At 39.0% G+C, this 19,683-nt stretch overlaps 1 protein-coding gene across 27 annotated transcripts in view; it reads right to left on the reverse strand.

The window, feature by feature from the left end:
- Positions 1-19,683, reverse strand: part of Trpm3 (transient receptor potential cation channel subfamily M member 3) — an 886,635-nt gene that overhangs the window by 257,125 nt on the left and 609,827 nt on the right. For 13 of the 27 annotated variants that reach the window (XM_085834108.1, XM_085834114.1, XM_085834110.1 and 10 more), the window contains exon 7: positions 4,743-4,817. The exons of the other annotated variants lie outside the window; for them this stretch is intronic. In XM_085834108.1, the coding sequence (XP_085690234.1) occupies positions 4,743-4,817 (75 nt within the window). The remainder of the gene's footprint in view (positions 1-4,742; positions 4,818-19,683) is intronic. 27 annotated transcript variants of the gene reach the window in all.

A 19,683-nucleotide genomic window follows, 5' to 3' on the forward strand; every position in this document is an offset into this window, starting at 1 on the left:
GAGCCATCAGCAAGTCTTTTCCTTGAAGGGCCAGAGAAGCGTTTCTTTTCAGCTCTGCCAGAGGATTGTGATTGTGGCACAGAACCATCGGGAGATATTTTATTCATAACAACAAATGTTGCAGTAAATCTTTGTTTACAAAAATAGATACGATGGATTTGGCTCCTGGGCTACAGTTTGTGCACCTTTGGGCCTAGATAATGTTCTAAGGAAATTTGTAGAAAGGAAATCCTGTTGGTTCATTTATCCCTAGTATGCAATCGTAGATGACTAAGTTGGAAACACGCATGCGTATAAACGTAGCGCTGTTGCACATTCAGCTATACTGGTGGCAGGCTGCTTTTGTTGGCAGATGAACTCCCTAGCAATTCAACCCCAGGACCTAGCTACTAGGGACTGTATAGGAAACTCGCAATGGGAGTTTCACTGTACTAGTGAAAATTTCTCATTTATACCCATGTTTTCTACTTTGGTAGTTTGCTTGTAAGTAAAGAATCGACTTACTAATGTAAGCTCAAAAGCTTTTTACAGTGATAGAAAACTAACTAGCACAGGGTTGGGGGAGGGTGCGGGACTAATATTTATAGCAAGTTTGAACTGAAAACATGATATGAAGGGAGGTTAGAGTCTATTTGAATTAAGGATCGTGTCATTAGGCGACATTTCCTATGCATCTATGTTTATGAACAACAACTTCTAGTGAAATAGTTCTTAGTGTTTGACTAATGGGAACATATAAATCAACAGGGCAAAACAAATGCTGTTGTGTTTCAACAGGCCAGAGTCTGAGGCTGGAAAGCAAGGTGCAGGGAATGGCTGCCTAGACTTCATGCAGGCATGCTGTGCTCAGTTGTGGCTTGCTTCCCAGCCTCCCCCAGGATTTCATAACAAATCCTAATGTGCAGCACAGACGGTGCACACTTCCTGTGCTCTCCCTCTGGGTAGAAGAGATGCTGCTAATGAGGCAGGGCTCAGCTCGGATTTGTTTGATGACCAGGAAAGCTGACTCTTCAATCTTCACCCACCCTGATTTGGCAAAGGCACACACCTATTCTTTTTTTTTTTTCCACTCTGCTTCTTTCCAGCAGGAATTGCCCACACATCCCCATGTGGACCCAGAGATGCCAAGGCTTGTTAGGGTCGAGTATTCCCCTGCCTGCGTTTGAGGACTGGAGTGTTTGCCTTCTGGGCTGTGACATGTAGACCTTTGCTGAGTTTGGAAATCTGGCTTCCAGTGTGGAACAGGGACAGCCTGTTTGTTGAGGGAAAGAATGCTGTTTCATTTCAGTCATGGGTGCCAAAAGAGAAAGGAAAATCTGCTGCTTGCCTATTTGGCCACTATGAAGGCATGAAATCTCTTGTTTCCCTCATTTTGTTTTAGGGGGCTGATGAGTTGAGCGTTTAGGATTAGAACGTCTTTTATTGCTAAAACAATCATTAGTGTCATTAGGGACATTTCTAGTTATTCTTTAGAACTGTATGAATTACATTTTGTGTTTACATCCATTTGTTTCAAGAGCCTGAAATGTTCCAAATAACATTTTGCAGGGACTAAACAAATTCTTTGCAATCCTCAAAGGCACTTTGGAGGGCCCTGTGATGAACTCCTCAGATCTAGCCATATTAAGCAAATGAGAGTCTTAATCCGCAATTCTTTGAGACCCTTCGAGAATGAAATACCATCTCTTTTAACTGTGACTTGATGATTATGGCAGAAAAGCACCCACTCAGCACAAACTTTTTCCATCTGTTTTCTGTTCACCTGACTTTCTAAGGTTTGCTATGCATTGCTACCAAATAAATTGATCCTGATCTAGAGTGAAAAGAAGTCACGGGTGACTATTACTTTCAGTAAGTAGGGAGATGCCAATAGATAATTCCTTTTATGTATAAATAGAAATACTGAAGTCATCATAGACTTGGCTAATGCAAAAATATTTCTTTCAGATCTTCTAAATGCATTGATTTAGTTGGAGATGGTTTGATAATAATCACAATAACAATAATAAACAATGGAAGAAGAGCACACTCGGATTTTCCAGAGTGAATGTCCTTCTGCACCAGTCATGGTACTCACTGTTATCTTTGCCCAAACCCTTTCCCATTCAGTTTTCTCCTTTGAATCTATTATGTTGTTACTTCATTTGCCTTTCCTTTCTTGACTATATCATCTAAGCTCTTCTACTAAACTTCAATGTCAAACTAGAAATCAAAGCTGAAAATAAGTTTAGGAAAACTAAGTAATGCCATTGGCAGCAGCAATCTATCAGACACCTATTTGCATGTGCCAGGGACTGTGCTAAGTTCTCAGGCTGATAAAAATGGTTAAGACATAGACAGGCTCTGCTTTCTATAGGTTCATAGTTGGCAGGTGATCAGCAACTAAGCAGAGAAAGGGACACACTAATCACTAATGAATAAGAACTGCTACCACAGAATTTTAGACAGTAAAGTAGAGATGTGGAAGATGTGAGGGGCATGGCCTATGAGGTTCATCAAGGGAGGGAAATACCTGGATGGAGGTGGATTCTTAGACTGAGAGATTAAAAGACTGTTGCCATTAGTAATAAGAGAGGCAGAAATCAAGCATGTATCAAAAGAGACAAAACATACACGATAGGGTATCTTGGAATGAGTAAATCAGAAGGTCCATATGGCATTGTAGGTAAAAGAAGCTTGAGAAGACATGGGAATATGCTAGAGGGTCTTTCACTTAGCAATGAAACAAGAAGGGAACCAAGTCCCACTGGAAAAGTCCTGTTACCCTGAAAAGAATCTACTTTAACGGACCACCAGCAGGACGTTTTACTGATCTTGAGGACAAAAGTCTAAATTATTTCCAACCTAAATCTTTCTAATCTGCAAAGAATTTTCACAGTTCTTAACTCCATGGAGCAGTACCTAGCAGATCATATTTGAATGCCAGGCAGATGACCTAGTCAGACTTGGTTAAAAGAACTGCCCCATCCCTGAATAAGTAATTACAAAGTGAAAATGTCCTTTTCTCAAAAAGAGAGGGATCCAGGCTTGATTGGGCAAGGGTTGGATGAACAAGACAGGCCAACACCATTTTCCTTAAAATTTCTTCTACTCCCCAAAGTTGTTTTGACTTCATTGTCTTGATTTTCAAAGTGTCTTTTAATTAACAAGGATGGCTAATGTTTTACACACACACAAACAACTTGTGCCAAGTCATTTCACCAAATAGAGAGCTAAGATTTTTTTTTCAATACAAATCTTTCTTTAGATCAGTGGTTCTCAATCTTCCTAATGCTGTGACCCTTTAATTCAGTTCCTCATGTGGTGGTGACCCCCAACTACAAAATTATTTTCATTGTTACTTCATAACTGTAATTTTACTTCTGCTATTAATCATAATGTAAATATTTTTGGAGACAAAATTAGCCAAAGGGGTCATGACACACAGGTTGAGAGCTGCTGCTTCAGATGGAAGGCCATCTAAAAGACAGAGGAAAATTTGAATGATTTGAACAGTTATTCAATGCAGTTGAGAGCATTTGAAAAATGACATAGTCATCACATACCCCAGTAACTGCCCATGACTTTGGTATTTATGATTGCACTCAGTGTTGGTCTTTGGTTGAGACAGAAGAAAGTCTGTATGATTGGGCTAAACAGTCCAGAGCATCCACAGAAGGTAGTAGGATGTTCTTGATATACATTACAACCTGTTCAGAGGAAGCTCAGTTTCCTTTACCAGTTAGAAGTTGAACATGGGGTTGATAACCTGGGAGGATCTGATTCACTCTTCTCACTTCTTGAATTCCCTGAGTAAGGTTCTTTGATGTTTCAAATTGTCACCCTTGTCTTAGGAAAGTTATGGGCTCAATGATGGTAATTTTCATGTTATGGTTATCCAAATGCTTTTGATGATGGTGTAATGATCAAAAAAGATGCCAGTGATGACAATTGAACGTCCCTTTGCCTTCCCAGCCTCCTTCATATATTCTCAGGCATAGGATGACAAAGGGAAGTCCACGAGTCACATGAAGAAGGACTGTAGCCATGGTACACGGTCAGGAGCTCCTCCACCTGCCTCCACCTGTCTCTCTTAGCCAACCTCTTCATTTCCTGCTCATCTCGATTCTCCGGCATCTTAGCCACTGACCAGCATCCTTGTTTGATAACTTGTTCAAAGCAATGCTTAACCAAGTCCTGAACAGAGTGAGTCCTCAACTAGGTGCTGAATGAAACAATGCCCATAAGCTTTCAAAGGTAGCCAAGTTTTAGCGAGTCTTCTCTTAAGGGAGCTAATGCTTTGCATGTGGATGGAAGGGGTAGTAAAGGTTTGGGAGTTACATCTGACTAGGTCTGTACTCAGGTGCCTAAGTAGGTGGACAGAAGATTAAAGGCATAACTTATCTGAGATATCATTTTATAACTACAATAAAGCTATGTAATTTCTACCTTGAATGAATTTGTCAAGTATTAAAAGAGGCAGTTTATACGATGATACCTTACATAGTATCTGAAACTTGAATAAATGTTCCTTTCTTCTAGTCATATTTAGGATGCTGCTATGCTGTCCTAGGTGGCATCTTCAGGGTAACAGGTAAAAAGGAATCAATAAAGTCTGATGGGAATGGATGTCTCAGAAGAGATAGGCAGCAGTCAGCAGAGTGATGTGGTTAGGAATTTTTAAAGGAAATTATAGCATCTATGGTTAATTTTCTTGGTTGGGGTTTAAGAGGAAATTCAAGATTTTTGTTAATTATACTTACCAATTGGGTCTAATTGGCAACTACCCCAAAATGAATAAAACAAGCGGGAGTCAAGAGAGAAAAACGGCAGGCATCCTGTCAAAAAACAAAAGCTTTGAAATTTCTACAACCCAATGGTCGGATACACATTTTATTAAAGCAGATGGACCACCCAATTTGTATAAGTCTCTGTGTGTGACAGAACCCATACTGCACACATAGAGCTGTGCAAAGAATCACACAGACTTCTCAAAACCAAACACAAGCAGATTCATAAGATCAACATCCCTTCTCTTGAAGGAAGCATATTTTATTTTCTTTTAATCTAAGACAGATATGGGAGATGAAGGGACTGAGTGCTTGTTCCAGTGCTTAGCACTGGTAAAAACCAGAAGCCTTGTTTGCTGGTCTGTTAGTTAGAATAATTACAATTCTTTCAGCTTGGTGTCTTCCAGGACATCAAGAACCAACCTCATGCCTGTCTTCTTTTTAGAAACATTTCTGTGATTTTTGTTTGTTTCTTTGTTTGTTTGAAACACATACCTTTCATTGTTAAATGATTAGCTACGTATGAATTAAAATACTAGCTGGATACACGATAACGTATTTGATTTGCTACTAAACAATAACAATGATATTTACTTAAGATTTTCATTCTGCTCTTTTCTCACGCTCTCATTGGCTAGCCAGAGGGGTATTTGTCTCCCCAACACTCCCTCTCTTTGTCTTTAACAGTCATCAAAGCTATTGCAGTGTGTTAGATTTCCCCTCTAGCTGGTTTTGCTGCCTCCCTCACAGGAAAGACATTCACAGGTAAGACCCTGTCTGGGAGCTGCTCACTGGTGAACTAAGCCAGCTTTTGTCTAGCTGGTGCAATGAGCGCCTGCTATTCAATCTGAGCCAAAGGAAACAAGTCTGCATTTGCCTTCCTGATAGTCTTTACAGCATCAGAACAGCATTTAGTCGAACCGCAGACCCTCATGGTGAAACTTATGACCCCAGCTTTTTAGGACTAGATTTCTAGATTTCTAGAGAAGCCCCAGTTAGTGGCAGTTGTTGGGACCACAGGCTGGGCAAGGGCAGCTGGCTGGTGAGAAGCATTATGCCCGTTTTCATGGGTCACCACTGAGCCCTTCCTCAGGTCTATGAGATGATAAAGCTGCGTTGTTGAAACAGTGAGTGCGTTGAGAAAACCATGGAGGAGTAGCCCTCAAAGCAGCGGACATGCAGCATCCTGCAGTACATGGGGTCACTTTCTTTGGCTTCTCTATTGTTCATAAAGTAACAATCCAAGAGTAGTGACAGTGTATTTCCCAGAGTGTCCATAATTAGTTCACTTCTGAAGACAATTAAGCTCATAAGAACATACTCTGTGTGTGGCAATCAGACCACTTGCTAAATACTCTAAGCAAAGCTTCTAATAGGTAGCAACCATAGAAGCTCCAATATTTCTTGTATTGGGGTAAGGAATTGAGCAATAAACAAATAAATAATAAAGTTGAATAAATCTGGCTTTGTTACATCTCTCCTGCAGAATGAACCACACATGCTTGCATTTCAGTTTATTCTTCCCTAGGTATATAACATCCTCGGGAAGAAAGATCTCAAAGGATCCCATATAAATAAGGAGGCAAATCATGGTGGTACAGTTAAAAAGTAGACAAAGGGGTACATTGGTTGTGTCCCTGATTGTCTTGCTGTATCCTTTAGTGCCCCCAGGACACAGTAGAGAAGATGAGGAGCGAGGAGGTACAGGATAAAGGACTAAAGACTTTGTACCAAACCAAGGTTGATGCTGCTGTGCTGGTGCTCACTGTTGAGGTGTCTGGGGGAATTTTTTATTCTTGTTTTCTGTTTGTTTGTTTTGTCTCTGAATTCTTAGGGCATTGTACCAAACAGAGAACCATCCTCAAGCTAAGACACCGCCATGCAGGGAACAACAAGCTGTGTGTAGTTTAGGTTCAGATAGAATTCAATTCAATGCCTTGTGAATTTAGGTAGAACATTTGGCTTTCTCTGAGTGGCGTTGCTAAATAGAGAATGAGAACAGTTAGGTGAGATCTACCGATCATCTGGATGTCTGGGCACACATATAAGCCACACTGTATTATGTATGTTCTGTTTCTATATTCTAGTTTAGTTTCTCCCTAAGACTCTCTGTTAATAAAAGAAGCAACGAAACATACATGCCCCTCCTTATGAATTTGATTATTATAATGTTTTATAAAAACTAACTTGAGTTCACATCTTCCCATTCTTGTTTGCAGTGGAAAGTTGTCCTGAGCCATTTGAAGATAAAAAGGAACGGAAATGAAGCAATTGTCGACTCTATGCACTGCACTAACATTCTGCCTATTGAGAGCTTTCACCTACATGGTGGCATGTAAGTGGATTGCCCCCCATTATACCTGTCAAATTTTGCTTGACAGGTATCCCCATGAATATTCTACCCCCAAATGTTTTGTCTGAATTGCCACTGTACTTTGTGTATCACAAAGGACACAGAACACTTGCTATTCTATAGTGCAGCCTCTGTACACACAGCCAGCCCTTAGAGCAGGCTTGTACAGGTGTGGGCTCAGACACGGACTTCCTGGATCTGCCATTTAGTCTCAGTCTGACCTTGGTCATTCCTTGGCCTCTTTGTGGTTCAGCTTGCTTACTAAGTAGATGAAGAATGGGTGTTGTGGGGATTAAATCAGCTATTCCTTGTAAATGATTTAGAATAGCACTCGATAAACACGAGCTTTGTTGACTTCTTCAAAGACTAAGTTCTTCAAGCACAAAGCTATGCCTTATGTACTATGCAACCTCTACAGTGCTTTCTATAGTATAGGCACTCAGGCAAATATTTGTAAAGAAGGAGCTCCAAAGAGGCAATGCCATGGGAAAAGGAGCGATGTAATCGCTATTAATTTTAAATGACAGGTTTTGCTACATTCTAAAAAGCTTAAAAAATTATATATATATATATATATACATATATCTGTGTGTGTGTGTATGTATATATATATGTATATATACATGTGTATATATACATATGTGTGTGTATATATATATATATATACACACACACACACACACACATAGGAAACATCTTAGAATTATAGTAAGATAAAGAGTATATTGGAGAAACTTTGCTACAGTGACCATATGGACAACATTCAACATGGAAACCATTGTTGAATGAGTTACAACTTAATAAAGAAAAGGGAACTGGACTTTGTGGTATCTAGACTGTGATGAAAGAGAAATGACTAGTTGTCACTAACATAGTCTCCTCTTGGAAGGGACACAGATGTGGGGTGTTTCTAGTCTCCCTACTTCAATAGGACATCTATTTATAGTTTAGTACTGGGACCGTGGGTAAGCTATGTTGTAATCTGCCATCTCTGAAGAGCGACCGTGACTTGTGTTCTGATTTTAACCATTATTAAATCAAAGCTTGAAATCTGTTATATCAGCCCATCATTTTTATATAACCTCCACACGTGACTTGAAAACATTGCTCATGTGTTTCTAACCAGCCTCTTTCTCTCATGATTCTTTATTCTGAAGAATGAGCCAAGAATGCATGGAACATGGAAGAGCTATTTTGAATGCAGTGAGAGACAGGTTTGTAGTCACTGCTTAGGAAGGATGGGAGTCAGCTCAGAGCTGGGGTAGGGGAGCAAGGACATGAGGGTTAAAAGATCGATCCAACAGGTGGGTGAACAATCTAAAATTTAATTTATAGCACACCACATGAGAACTACAGTAGACAGTGGTGTGCTGTAGTTAGGAGTTTTGCCAAATGAGTAGGTTGTGGCTACTCATCCAGGGGAGGGGATGGGGAACTATGTGAGATGGTTTTACTGGATGTGTCTTGCAATTCTATTTTGTATATCTTAATTATACATAGTAACTATTTTAAAGCATGCTATGTATGTGTGCAAGAAGAAAGGTTTCAAACTTCTGTGTTACAGGGATGAGGGGTGGGGGGATTACTTCCAAAGGCTTATCCACATCCTCTATGAGAGAAAAATATCTTTGTTTACTGTAAAAGTCAACACTGGGCTAGTTAGTTTTATGTCTACTTGACATAAGCTAAAGTCATCTGAAAGGAGAGAACCTCAGTTGAGAAAAATGCCTCTAAAAGATCCAGCTTAAGATATTTATTTTCTTAATTAGTGATTGATGGAGGAGTGTTCAGCACATTGTGAGTGGTGCTATCTCTGGGCTGATGGTCCTGGGTTCTATAAGAAAGCAAGCTGAGCAAGCCATGAGGAGCAAGTCAGCAAGCAGCACCCCTCCATGGCTACTGCATCAGCTTCTGCTTCTGGGTCCCTGCCTTGTTTGGTCCCTGTCCTGATTTCCTTCAATTGACATGGAAATGTAAGACAAGTAAACCCTTTCCTCTCCAAGTAGCTTTGTTCATGATTTTTTCATCATAGTAATAAAAGCCCTAAATGAGACAAAACACCAAGAAATCGTAAAAGCATAAAGTGTAGGTGTCACTTCCTGCCTTTCTCTCTCATCTGGCTCACAGTCAATAATATTTATCCACTAGAATACTTAAGGGTATTTTATAAGCATATGAGTATAAAATGTCAAGCATTCAATTATATTACAGAACAGATTTTTGACTTAAAAGATACCTTTACTAGTTTTCTATATGATCCCAAATGGAACTATTTCATTATCTACAATGATTTTAGTATTTCACTCCATGTCTCTGTATAATTTTTAAATTATCAAATAATAGTTAGGTTATTTCTGTTTTGTTACTATGAACAATATTATAGTAAATATATACAGGGTAAATTCCAGATATTGAAAATATAGACTCAAAGGGTTGATACATTTAAAGAGGGTTCCAAAGTATTTGCTAAATAAGATTTCCACATTATTTAACATTACACATATAACAAAGATGTTACCAGTTCATATTTATGTGATATTTATTGACATTAGATTATCCTGATCTTTGAGTTTTTCCAATTTGATTGATGAAATTCTTTCATTGTGGAATGATGTTAAATCTTTATTTTCTTCCCCCTAATCTTCCTATGGATATGCTTTTCTCCATTTCCAATAGGGTTTTGCACATTTTTCTTTTTGATTTATAAGTACTTTGCATATTATGGAAATTAGGTGTCATAGTTGTGAATATATTTTTCATTTGACCGTCTTTTGAAATTATTTATTTTTTTTCTAATGAGATTTATGCACATTTGTTTTCTGTAGAAACCTGTGTTGTGTGAATGAGAAAGTCACAACAGTTATGATTTTGGTATTGGCAAAACATTCCTAATCTGAAAATCAGGTAGTCTCAAATTGCCAAAATCTATAACACAGGCTCTCAAGCATTTTTGATACTAAATACTCAAGTTATTTTATAAAATGATAATGAGAAAGGGGTGAGACAAAAAAAATGTTGTGACCAAGGGAGTATAAGAGAGAAAGGGAAGGTTTATTTTCAAAGTGCTTGCTGTAGCTTCATTAAGTGTGTAAGGGGATATTGCTGTAGCTTCATTAAGTGTGTAAGGGGATAAAACACGTTGAATTTGTCCACCCACTAAATTAGAGCAGAAGCCGCGTCTACACGTAGATCTAACACTTAGCTTGGACTGAATAATGAAGTGAAAAATCAAAGGAAAGTCTAGGGATGCATTGATGGTGACAAGTATATTGATCTCTCAACAAGGAACGCAGTGAACTAGCTCTGAAGATTAATTATAGTCATAGATTTTTTTGTATAACTGTCATTATCAGACATACTCATTCATAAGTTTATTAGTCCTCTGACGGCTTCATCATACCCTAATGGCTTCATCCTACATAATCACTAGTTAGCTCTTCAGGTTTATTCAAGTGAAGGAAAGCCAGGTTGGATAACTGACATGGGGTTTTAGGCCACTTTCTCTTCAGTATCCTCAAAGATTCCCTGCTCTGAGTCAGAGAATGGGCTTCTCTCCTTTTCTCAGATAATTTCCTTCTAACAAGAGAGCCAACGCCTTTCTGTTTTCCTACTGCCTGCTGCCAGGCTCCTAGCCACGTGCTCTGAGGATTGCTTCCTGGGATTTACCTTTGAGTTGTTCCCATTAAGAGTAGGATGCTCTGGATGGAAACATGGCTTCTGCCCTCCTATTTTTCCTCTCTTGTGATTGAAAATGTTACCTAATAATGTGTAACAACACACTATGCATTGCACCAGAAACTAGGAGGATATTCTGTTGGATTAGTCCCTTTAAGAGGTCAATGAAATCAGGGTTATGGTGTAGTCTAAATGTCCTAGGACAGCTTAGTCTCAGGATGATTTGTATCAATGATTCTTAAAAGCTCAAAGGTGAAACAGAAAAGGGCAAGCCTGATTCCAATGTTACAGGTGCTATTCAGGGTAATTTCCCCAGTGAGCATCTTGGGTAAGCCAGACATATGTTATTTACGGAAGCCGGACAGTCTCTATCCATTGGCCAATCAGCTAATCTTCAGGAGTTACTTGGAATGATAGATTGAAAAGATGCAGCAAAACACCCATCTGTCTTCCAATAGTTTTCCTGTACTTCCTAGTGATACCATTTTAGCTTGCTGCCTATTTCCTGGATTAAGACTGAACTCCCATAGTTAGTGTCTGACACAAGACAAATATAAAATGTAAACCAAATGGTGTAACTTTCTTGTTAAGCCTCTAAAGTTTAGGGTTCAGTTGGGTATGGGGAGGCTTGTTTACAATCCTGAGTTGTTCTTTGTTTCTGATTTACTCTGGACAAAAATCGACATGTTGATGAGAACTATGTAAGCAGAACAAACCAAAGAAGGGTTTTGAGTCCTGACACCACGGTGCTCTCGTTACATTTGAATTTGTATTAGGGATGCCTTATAAGTAGGAAGTCATCTCTGATCCCTTGTATGCAGCTTTGCTTTGGGTCACTGTTACAGCAGAAGGGCCTGGGTTCCAAGACAAATGGTTGTAAGATATAACAAGATATATCAGGAGAACGTGACCTGTGGGGCATGGGATGCAAGCCACCTTTATTTCAATTATCATGATAATTGGTAGAAAACACAGAAACACATATTTTTTTTCCCAGAAAAAATAGCTAAAACTTTAAAATTAGTACATTCTGGCTACTTTTAGGTTGACACAAATTAGGGTCACCTGGGAAGTGGGAGCCTCAGCTGGGAGTTGTGTCAATGGTATAGGCTTGCAGGGCTATCTATGGGCATTTTCTTAATTGCTAGATGATTCAGGAGGGCACCACTCATGCCATCACTAGCCAGGGGCACCTGGGCAGAATAAGAAAAGTAGTTGAGCAAATCAGAGGGAACAAGATAGTAAGCAGCATTCTGCTGTGGTTTCTGCCTTGAGTTCCTACCTTGGTTTTCCTCAATGGTGGACTATAAACTGTGAGATAAAGTGAACCCTTTCCTCCACAAGCTGGCTTTGGTCAGTGTTTTATCACAGTCACAGAAATCAAAGAATGTGTGAGGCACTGGGTCGCATGGTGGTATTTCTGGAATAAAGTGTTTGAGTAGAATTTTCTTTCCTCCTCCATGTCACAGGTGTCCTTTTGCTCTGTACCCATCTTTAGCACTTTTCAATTTTCTTTTGGTATCCTTTTAATTTAGGCTTTACTAACATTTTTTTTCTCATTTATATGTCACATCTATATACTACAAACTAGGATTCAAATATGAGAGAGAACACACAGTATTTTTCAGAACATTCAATACAATACTTCTCAGAGTCATCTCTTTTCTGCAAATGCCATTTTTATTTGCAGATTAATAATGTTTCACTGTGTATATGTACTAAATACAAAGTTGTCCATTCATGTGTTGATGGATATCTAGGCTGCTTCTGATATTGCTTTCAGGAATAGGGCAACAATAAACCTGAGTGTACAAGTGTCTCTGTGGTTGGGTATGGATTTCCTGAGGTATATGCTCAGGAATAGAATCCACCAAATGAATTCACTACTGAATTTTATAAAGCTTTTAAGGAAGATATAACACCAATAGTTATATTCTCAATAGTTCCACAGAAGGGATGGGGAAGAACACTACCAAATCTCTTTTATGAAGCTACTCTTATTTTGGTATCAAAACTAGATAAAGACAATGAAAGAAAACTACAGACAGATCTTTCTGTTGAACATAGATACAGAAATTCCCAACAAAGACCAAGAGCACTTTTAAGGAGCTCATATATCATGATCACAGGTACTTTATCCCATAGATACACGAATGGCTCAACACATGCAAACCAATAGATATAATGGACCATACACATAAACCTAAGGACAGAAACCACACAATCATCTTGTCTGATGCAGAAAGGCATTTGACAGGGTTTACCAAGCCTTCATTATAAAAGTCTGAGAGATAGTAGGTATAGATTTAACATAACTTAAAAAGTAAAGGCTATAGCCAACAAACATATAGCCAACATTATACTGAGTAGGAAAAAGATGATGAGAACTTTTCTTCTAAAATTGGTACTAAAATTGGTAATGAAAGAAGGATATCTACTCTAATTTTTCTTATTCAATATAGTACTTCAAGTCTTAGCTAGAGAAATAAGACAAGAGAAAGACAAAGTAACAATGCTAGGGAAGGAGGAAGTCAAACTATTCCTCTTTACTTAAAAGAGCCTATATACTCTACCAGACATAGTAAAGTTGTAAGATACAAAATCAATTTAAAAAAAAACCTATTCAGTAGAACCTAGAGTCCATTTCACTCAGAATAATATTATAAAAAGTATTAACCAAGGCAGTGAAAGACCTCTACATTGAAGACTTCAAGACATTGAAAAGGGAAACCAAAGAAGATACAGATGATGGGAAGACCTTCCACATCCCTGTAATGGCTAGATTTAACACAATGACAATAATGCTATTTTATAAAAAGTAATCTACAGGTTCATTCAGGTCCCATCAAAATTCTAATATTGTTCTTCACAGAATTAGGAAAAATCCCAGATATTAGTAGTTTTTCACATTTCTTACAGTAATATACCTGGACAGGTTACTAAATGCCATTTATATCCAAGTGGTGACTATTGCTCCTCTCTAACACACATCAGTATCAGTGAGGTTGATAAGAGTACAGAAGAAGCCAAAGGTTCTTTGATGTCAACCTTTCAGGGAGAAATGGCTGCATGGTTTAATAATAGAAAATATGAATATATATATATATACATATCTATATAGGTATATAGATCTCTCTCTATATATATATCTATATATGATCTACTACAGTCTAGGGATATGAAATATATATGCTCCTAGGCTAGATATTCAATGTAAATTTTTTAGAAAAATTGCCTCACAGTGCTTGCTTCATGAATTACTCATTCGCTCAAGATTTACATTCGTCCTTTCCTGCATCTAATTTCTAGAATAATTCTCAGTAATTTATAGATAAAAAAATTAGCATTGTGATGGTATTCACATCTGAGATCTAGTCTCATAGAACCCTGATGTATTAGAATGTTTCCTGGGCAATGTAATCCAAAGAGTAAGCTTGGCGGGGTCTCAGAGGTAAAGCAATTGCTCTTCTGGGCTTTGTTTGAGTCCCATGTTAGCTGACAATTGTAGACTGTGGGATTTCTCTGGACACCAAAAACTGTGACAGGAAAACTCCCAGCCTGAAGCACTGGAGTCACCGAGCCTGAAACATCCAAAGAGGTAGGCTAGGAGCATAGGAGCGGGTGCTGCTGAATTGGTAATTCTGATTTGATTTGCATCATGCGCTGTTTCTGCCTGTTAGGCAGGCCGGTGTGTCTCTTCAAATAAAAAACAGTTTTTCTAGAGCTGGGATGGCCCAAGGGTCAACTCAAGTTCATTCCCTGACTCCAAATGCATGAAGGGTTCTAATACAGAGATGCCATTGGACATCTCCAGGATAGAGCACGCTTCCTGCACAGCACTGATGAAATTACTTATTACAGAGAGTTTCCTACGAAGAGTGATGGTCAGCATGTGTCAGAGATTGTATCCTTCTTGTGCTATGAATTGAAGGGCACCAAAGTCTTTAAAGACTATTAAATATTTGTAATCTCATCACCATTCTTCAGTGATGTTTCTTCTACATGTGTTAAAATAGCAAGCACATCCTGAGGGATGCCATTGGTTGGGAGCCAGGAGTTGTTTTACATATATCATAGGATGCTAGTATTCTTGCCCTTCTCCCATGTCATTAATTAAGAGATTGGGATAACTCCAGATTCCTTCTCTCATTTTAAGTGTCTATTAAGGGAGGCTGTACCACCATAGCTGAGAATTACACAGAATCCACTTTCCAGAGTGATCACCAAGTATGATAGTAGAGGAATCAGGATGCAGATGATACAGGCGCGAGTGGTTACTTCTAATTACAGGAACCTCACTGTAATAAATTCCTTTAAATTGGTGTGTACCTCATATACCAACTTCAAATCCAACTTAATTTTAACTAACTTGCTTTTATAGAGCTTTGACTTCCTTGTGGACCAGTGTGATCATAAGACTCATCTCAGTGGAAAGGGAAAATGCTTTCCACAAAAAGCTGGAATGTATCCCAGATGCCAGGCTGACCTACTGAGACACACCTCTTTTATCACTGTCTTCATGGTTTGTGCGAGTGAGTACAAAGTTATAAATGAATGGGGGTGTTGCAACAAGAGCTTTATCAAAAATCCCCCCAGAGACTTCTAAATGCCAGTATCATTTGATCATTTTTAGGAGTTCCACAATCATTTCTGCTCCCTGTTTACTTAAAAATAAATGTCAAACTCATTTGAATCTGCTCCTTTAGAGAAAAGTGCTCTAGGTAGCCACATAAGGCAAGGGCATGGTTAAATGTCAGCTGTTATTCTGGGGCCAGCAGCATCAAATTATCTTTGTAGCAAACTTCAAAAGTGGCAGGAGTGTTGACTGCAGAAAACTCAATGCACTCAGTGACACCACCATTAACTAAACCCCAGAGCACATGAATCCGCAGCGGACCTCTGTGAGATGATTTCTTAGATTGGATTTAGCCTGATGGAGAGGTCTCATTTAAGCAGAGAGGAAAAGCCAGGGAATTCTAGTTTCTTAAAGATGTCCTAGAGATGTGCATAATATAATGATGTGTCCAAGCCAAAGAAAATTTCCATTTGGTGAAACCTAACATCTAAAGTGGGGAACCACCACCACTTCAATCAAATGGATCCTGAAGACAATTGGTCCTTATCTCATCTAAGGATTTAGGGTATTCTGGGCCATTTTGCATCAGCTCAAGTTCTTGCCCTGACATAGGCAAAATACACATCAAACCTAACTGACATTCATGATCACTCTTACACAGGAATATAGCTTCAGCCTCCAGTGGCTGCTCTCTGGTCTTTTCTGTACTGTAGACTCAGGTCCTAGTGACAGCTAGGTTTTCAACTATTCAGGGAAAATTAAAGGTTTCTGGTTATTACTGTAGAGACCAGAAAATTCTATCAATTACCACTTAATAACTGGTGTTAATAGATACTGGATGGTCCATGCCAGGATATAAATTTTAGCCTTCTTTCTCCCTCTGGACCCTCTCTCTAACTTAAGGGAGATGTAGATACTTAATTAGCAGAGCCAGGCTGAAAAGTGGTAATGATATTTCAATGAACACTCTGGCTCTGGCAGGCTGCAGGGCAGATGATCAGTGTTAGGATTAGAACTAAGGCAGTGAAGGCTAAATAAATGTGGTCCATGGTTTCTACTGAGGGGGCTGGAAGTGGAACAAAGATCTGAACTGCCTCATGTCACAATTCTACTGTGTGTTCACACATTTAATCACAACGGTGTGTACTATCATCATGGGATCACAGATCCACAAACATTACTACAAAAAAACAAGCAAGCAAACAAACAAAAAACCCCAGCAAATTTCCTAAAGTCCTGGGACTATGATAATCTGCCACCACTGTACTTTCATAGCACTTGCAATAGGCAAAGACTTCATCTCTTCCCCAAAGTAATATTCCTTCCTTCAAACTCCTTAAAAGACAGTTATAGTTTCTGGGAGGGAATGTTCTAACCCTCGTGACTGAGAAATGCAATGCCAATATAGTTTTAAATGTTTGTTTGTTTGTTTTGTAAGCTAAGGGTAGAATTTGGCATTGGAAAAATGATTGTTCAACTTTTAAGATAATTTTAACAGCAAAATAATATATTTAAGATACTATTTATTTGTTCTTTGAATATTTCATGCATATATCCATGTATCTTGAGCATGTCCATGGCTGGAATTGTGGCCAAATAATTCAAGTGGTGGACAAGGAAATAGTGTAGTTTTATGGAGAGTGTTTGTCTTTGTGGAGTAATGTCTTAAAGCACAGTAGTGATCATCTCTAACTTCTTAGATGCAAATTCCTTGTAATTAAATCTGAGTCTTTGCCAAGCTTTTTATGTCTTCATCAAAGATTCCAAGATTCTGTCCCCAGAATGCTCCACCCTCAGCCGTGCCTCTCTTCAGCCAGTCTCCTGTTTCAATGTCATTCCTTCTACAGGCCACCTAGCTACCTACTCTAAAAGACTCTCTAGAAATATACATGTGTGTGCTCAGAGATATGGTTTTTTGATTTATTTTTCTTGATAGCTCTCATTACAATCAGATATTACAAGTTCACTTATTTTCCCATTATTGTCTTTGTCCTTGACTGAAGCTCAATGAATTATTTCTTCTTCTCCAGATTTTATTGTAGATATATACTAAGACTTCACTAGATATTTACTTACTAAAGGAATAATTGGCATTGTCCTGGTAGATTAAATTTGCAGCTTGAAAAAATGCAGATAGTGAGTACTCTAAAGCAGGCAATTTCTCACGTCTAAAAGAATTCTCTTTTATAAACAGAGGCCTTGATAATCCCTGACAGTGCCTTCCTACTGAGTGGTAGAGAGGGATGTGAATGGGATAATGGATGTCAGAGTGCATGTTAATGTAAACACATTCAGTGCTTATGTTACTAATAATTGGCATGCTGATGAGAAAGGGCTCATAGGTCTCCTGAGCAGGATACACTTTAACAGGCGTATTCTCCACAAGGAAATGCCATTTGTGTAAGTAAACAGGCTTGTGCATAGGTTACTGCTTTGAAACTCGTATTCTCTGATTGATGAGGCCTGGTATTTCAGTGAGGAGAGTGCTGTGTTTGTGTCCTAATATCCCTAGAACCATCATGGGTGTTAAGAGGTGGTGGGCTGGATTGCTATGGTAGAATGCCTAATTTTCAGGCAATTGAGTTCTTTGTAATTTCCACTTTGAAGCAGGAAGTGAAAACATACATAGACTTTTTAGAACAGACTCAGAATAAAACTTAAGTGTTAAAAGGATGAATCACTAATTGCTAATTATGGTATAAAGCAAAAAGTGTGCTCAGGTAAGAAAGGAGAAATGTTGCTTCCAGCACGGAGCAGGGTTGCCTTAAATGTCGATATTCTTAGGCTGATCCATGCTATGGCCAGGTCTATTTTGTGTCCCTTCCCAATTCTTCTCTGGAGGTTTCTGTGGTTGCCACGGGCAATTCTCCATGCTGCAAGGTGAATGGAAACCTCCCATGGTCACTTTTCCCACCCGGCAAACTTGCTGGTTTCTTGCCCCTTTGAGTCTGAACACAATAAGAAGTGAAGTCTACCTTATAAGGTAGGAACCAGTCATCTAGTGACTTTTCATCTCAGGTTTTTCTAGATCAAGCAGATCCAGAGACAGCGTCAGGAAAACTCCAATGAGTTTAAGGCCAGAATGGTAGGGTCTAACTCATGACACTTACAGATAGCTCTCTTCTTAGCTTCCTTGACTTTTGGGGTCTACTGGGCTTCTGTCTTTCATTTTGCTTGTGCTCATACAGCAGAAAGGGAACCTGTAGGTTTCTGTGATGCCTCAAAATTCATTAACAAAATGAGCCCATCAGTACTTGGGTCCATGTTCCATCTCTATACTCACAACCCTTGCATGGGTTCCCATTTGTAAATATGAACCCAAACTACCACCTTCTTTGATAATAAAGCAATGGTCCAGTGTCTCCACCAATAAGATGTGATAGCTTCCTGATGAGTTACATTTAACTAACACTTAAGTTTTATTCTGGGTCTGTTCTAAAAAGTCTATGTATGTTTTCATTTCCTGCTTCAAAATGGAAATTACAAAAACCTCAATTGCCTGAAAATTAGGCATTCTATTATAGCAATCCAGCCCACCATCTCTTACAACAAGACTGCCTCTTATTAGTCCTCTCTGGTGTCCCTAACCATCTGCCATGGTTGTCCTTCACTCTCCAGGCGCTGGCCTCTGCTGTTCACTGGCATGAGGTGGTTGTTCAGGAGACTTCTTGCCTGCCCCTCATTCCTTCCCTCCTTTCCTGGAAGGCCAGTAGTAATACCCAGCACTTAAAAACCCTTTGGAGAAAAGCATCCTTGTAGGCACTTGAATTACATAACAAAAAGTGTCTCCTCTGGAATAAACCAAAGGCACCTATGTCTGGGCAGCTCTCAAACACAAGGCTCAGATAACCAACCGTCTTGGCTGGTCTAACTTGCATATCCTTAGCTGGTACCTAGCACATCCAACTGCACATCTAGCTCTGCTTTATAAATGGCTCAGGATCCACCAGGGCCTGCACAGTGATGGGCTTTGCTGGTCTAGTGAGTGTGTCTCTTTGTCCTGTACTCATTTTGACCTTGAATTATGTCTTGTATCCTTGCTCTCCCGTCTTCTAGTTTTTAGCTAATTTCTCATGAACTCTCATATTTAATCCAAGATTGGGGGGGGTGGAAGTAACACTATATCCTAAAATAAGTTAAAATAGTACTAATTATATAATCTATCCCCATTCATTCTCTTAAATACTGAGATGAAGGAAAGTGCTAATATTTTTGGCAAAGCTTGCCACTTGGCTGATGACGATGCTTTTGTCTCTGCCAGTCTCTGATCAGTTAGTTCTCTCTCTCTCTCTCTCTCTCTCTCTCTCTCT

This window comes from Mus caroli, unplaced genomic scaffold (genome assembly GCF_978045245.1).
Source record: "Mus caroli unplaced genomic scaffold, Mus_caroli_1 scaffold_20, whole genome shotgun sequence".
NCBI classification, from domain to species: Eukaryota; Metazoa; Chordata; class Mammalia; order Rodentia; family Muridae; genus Mus; species Mus caroli.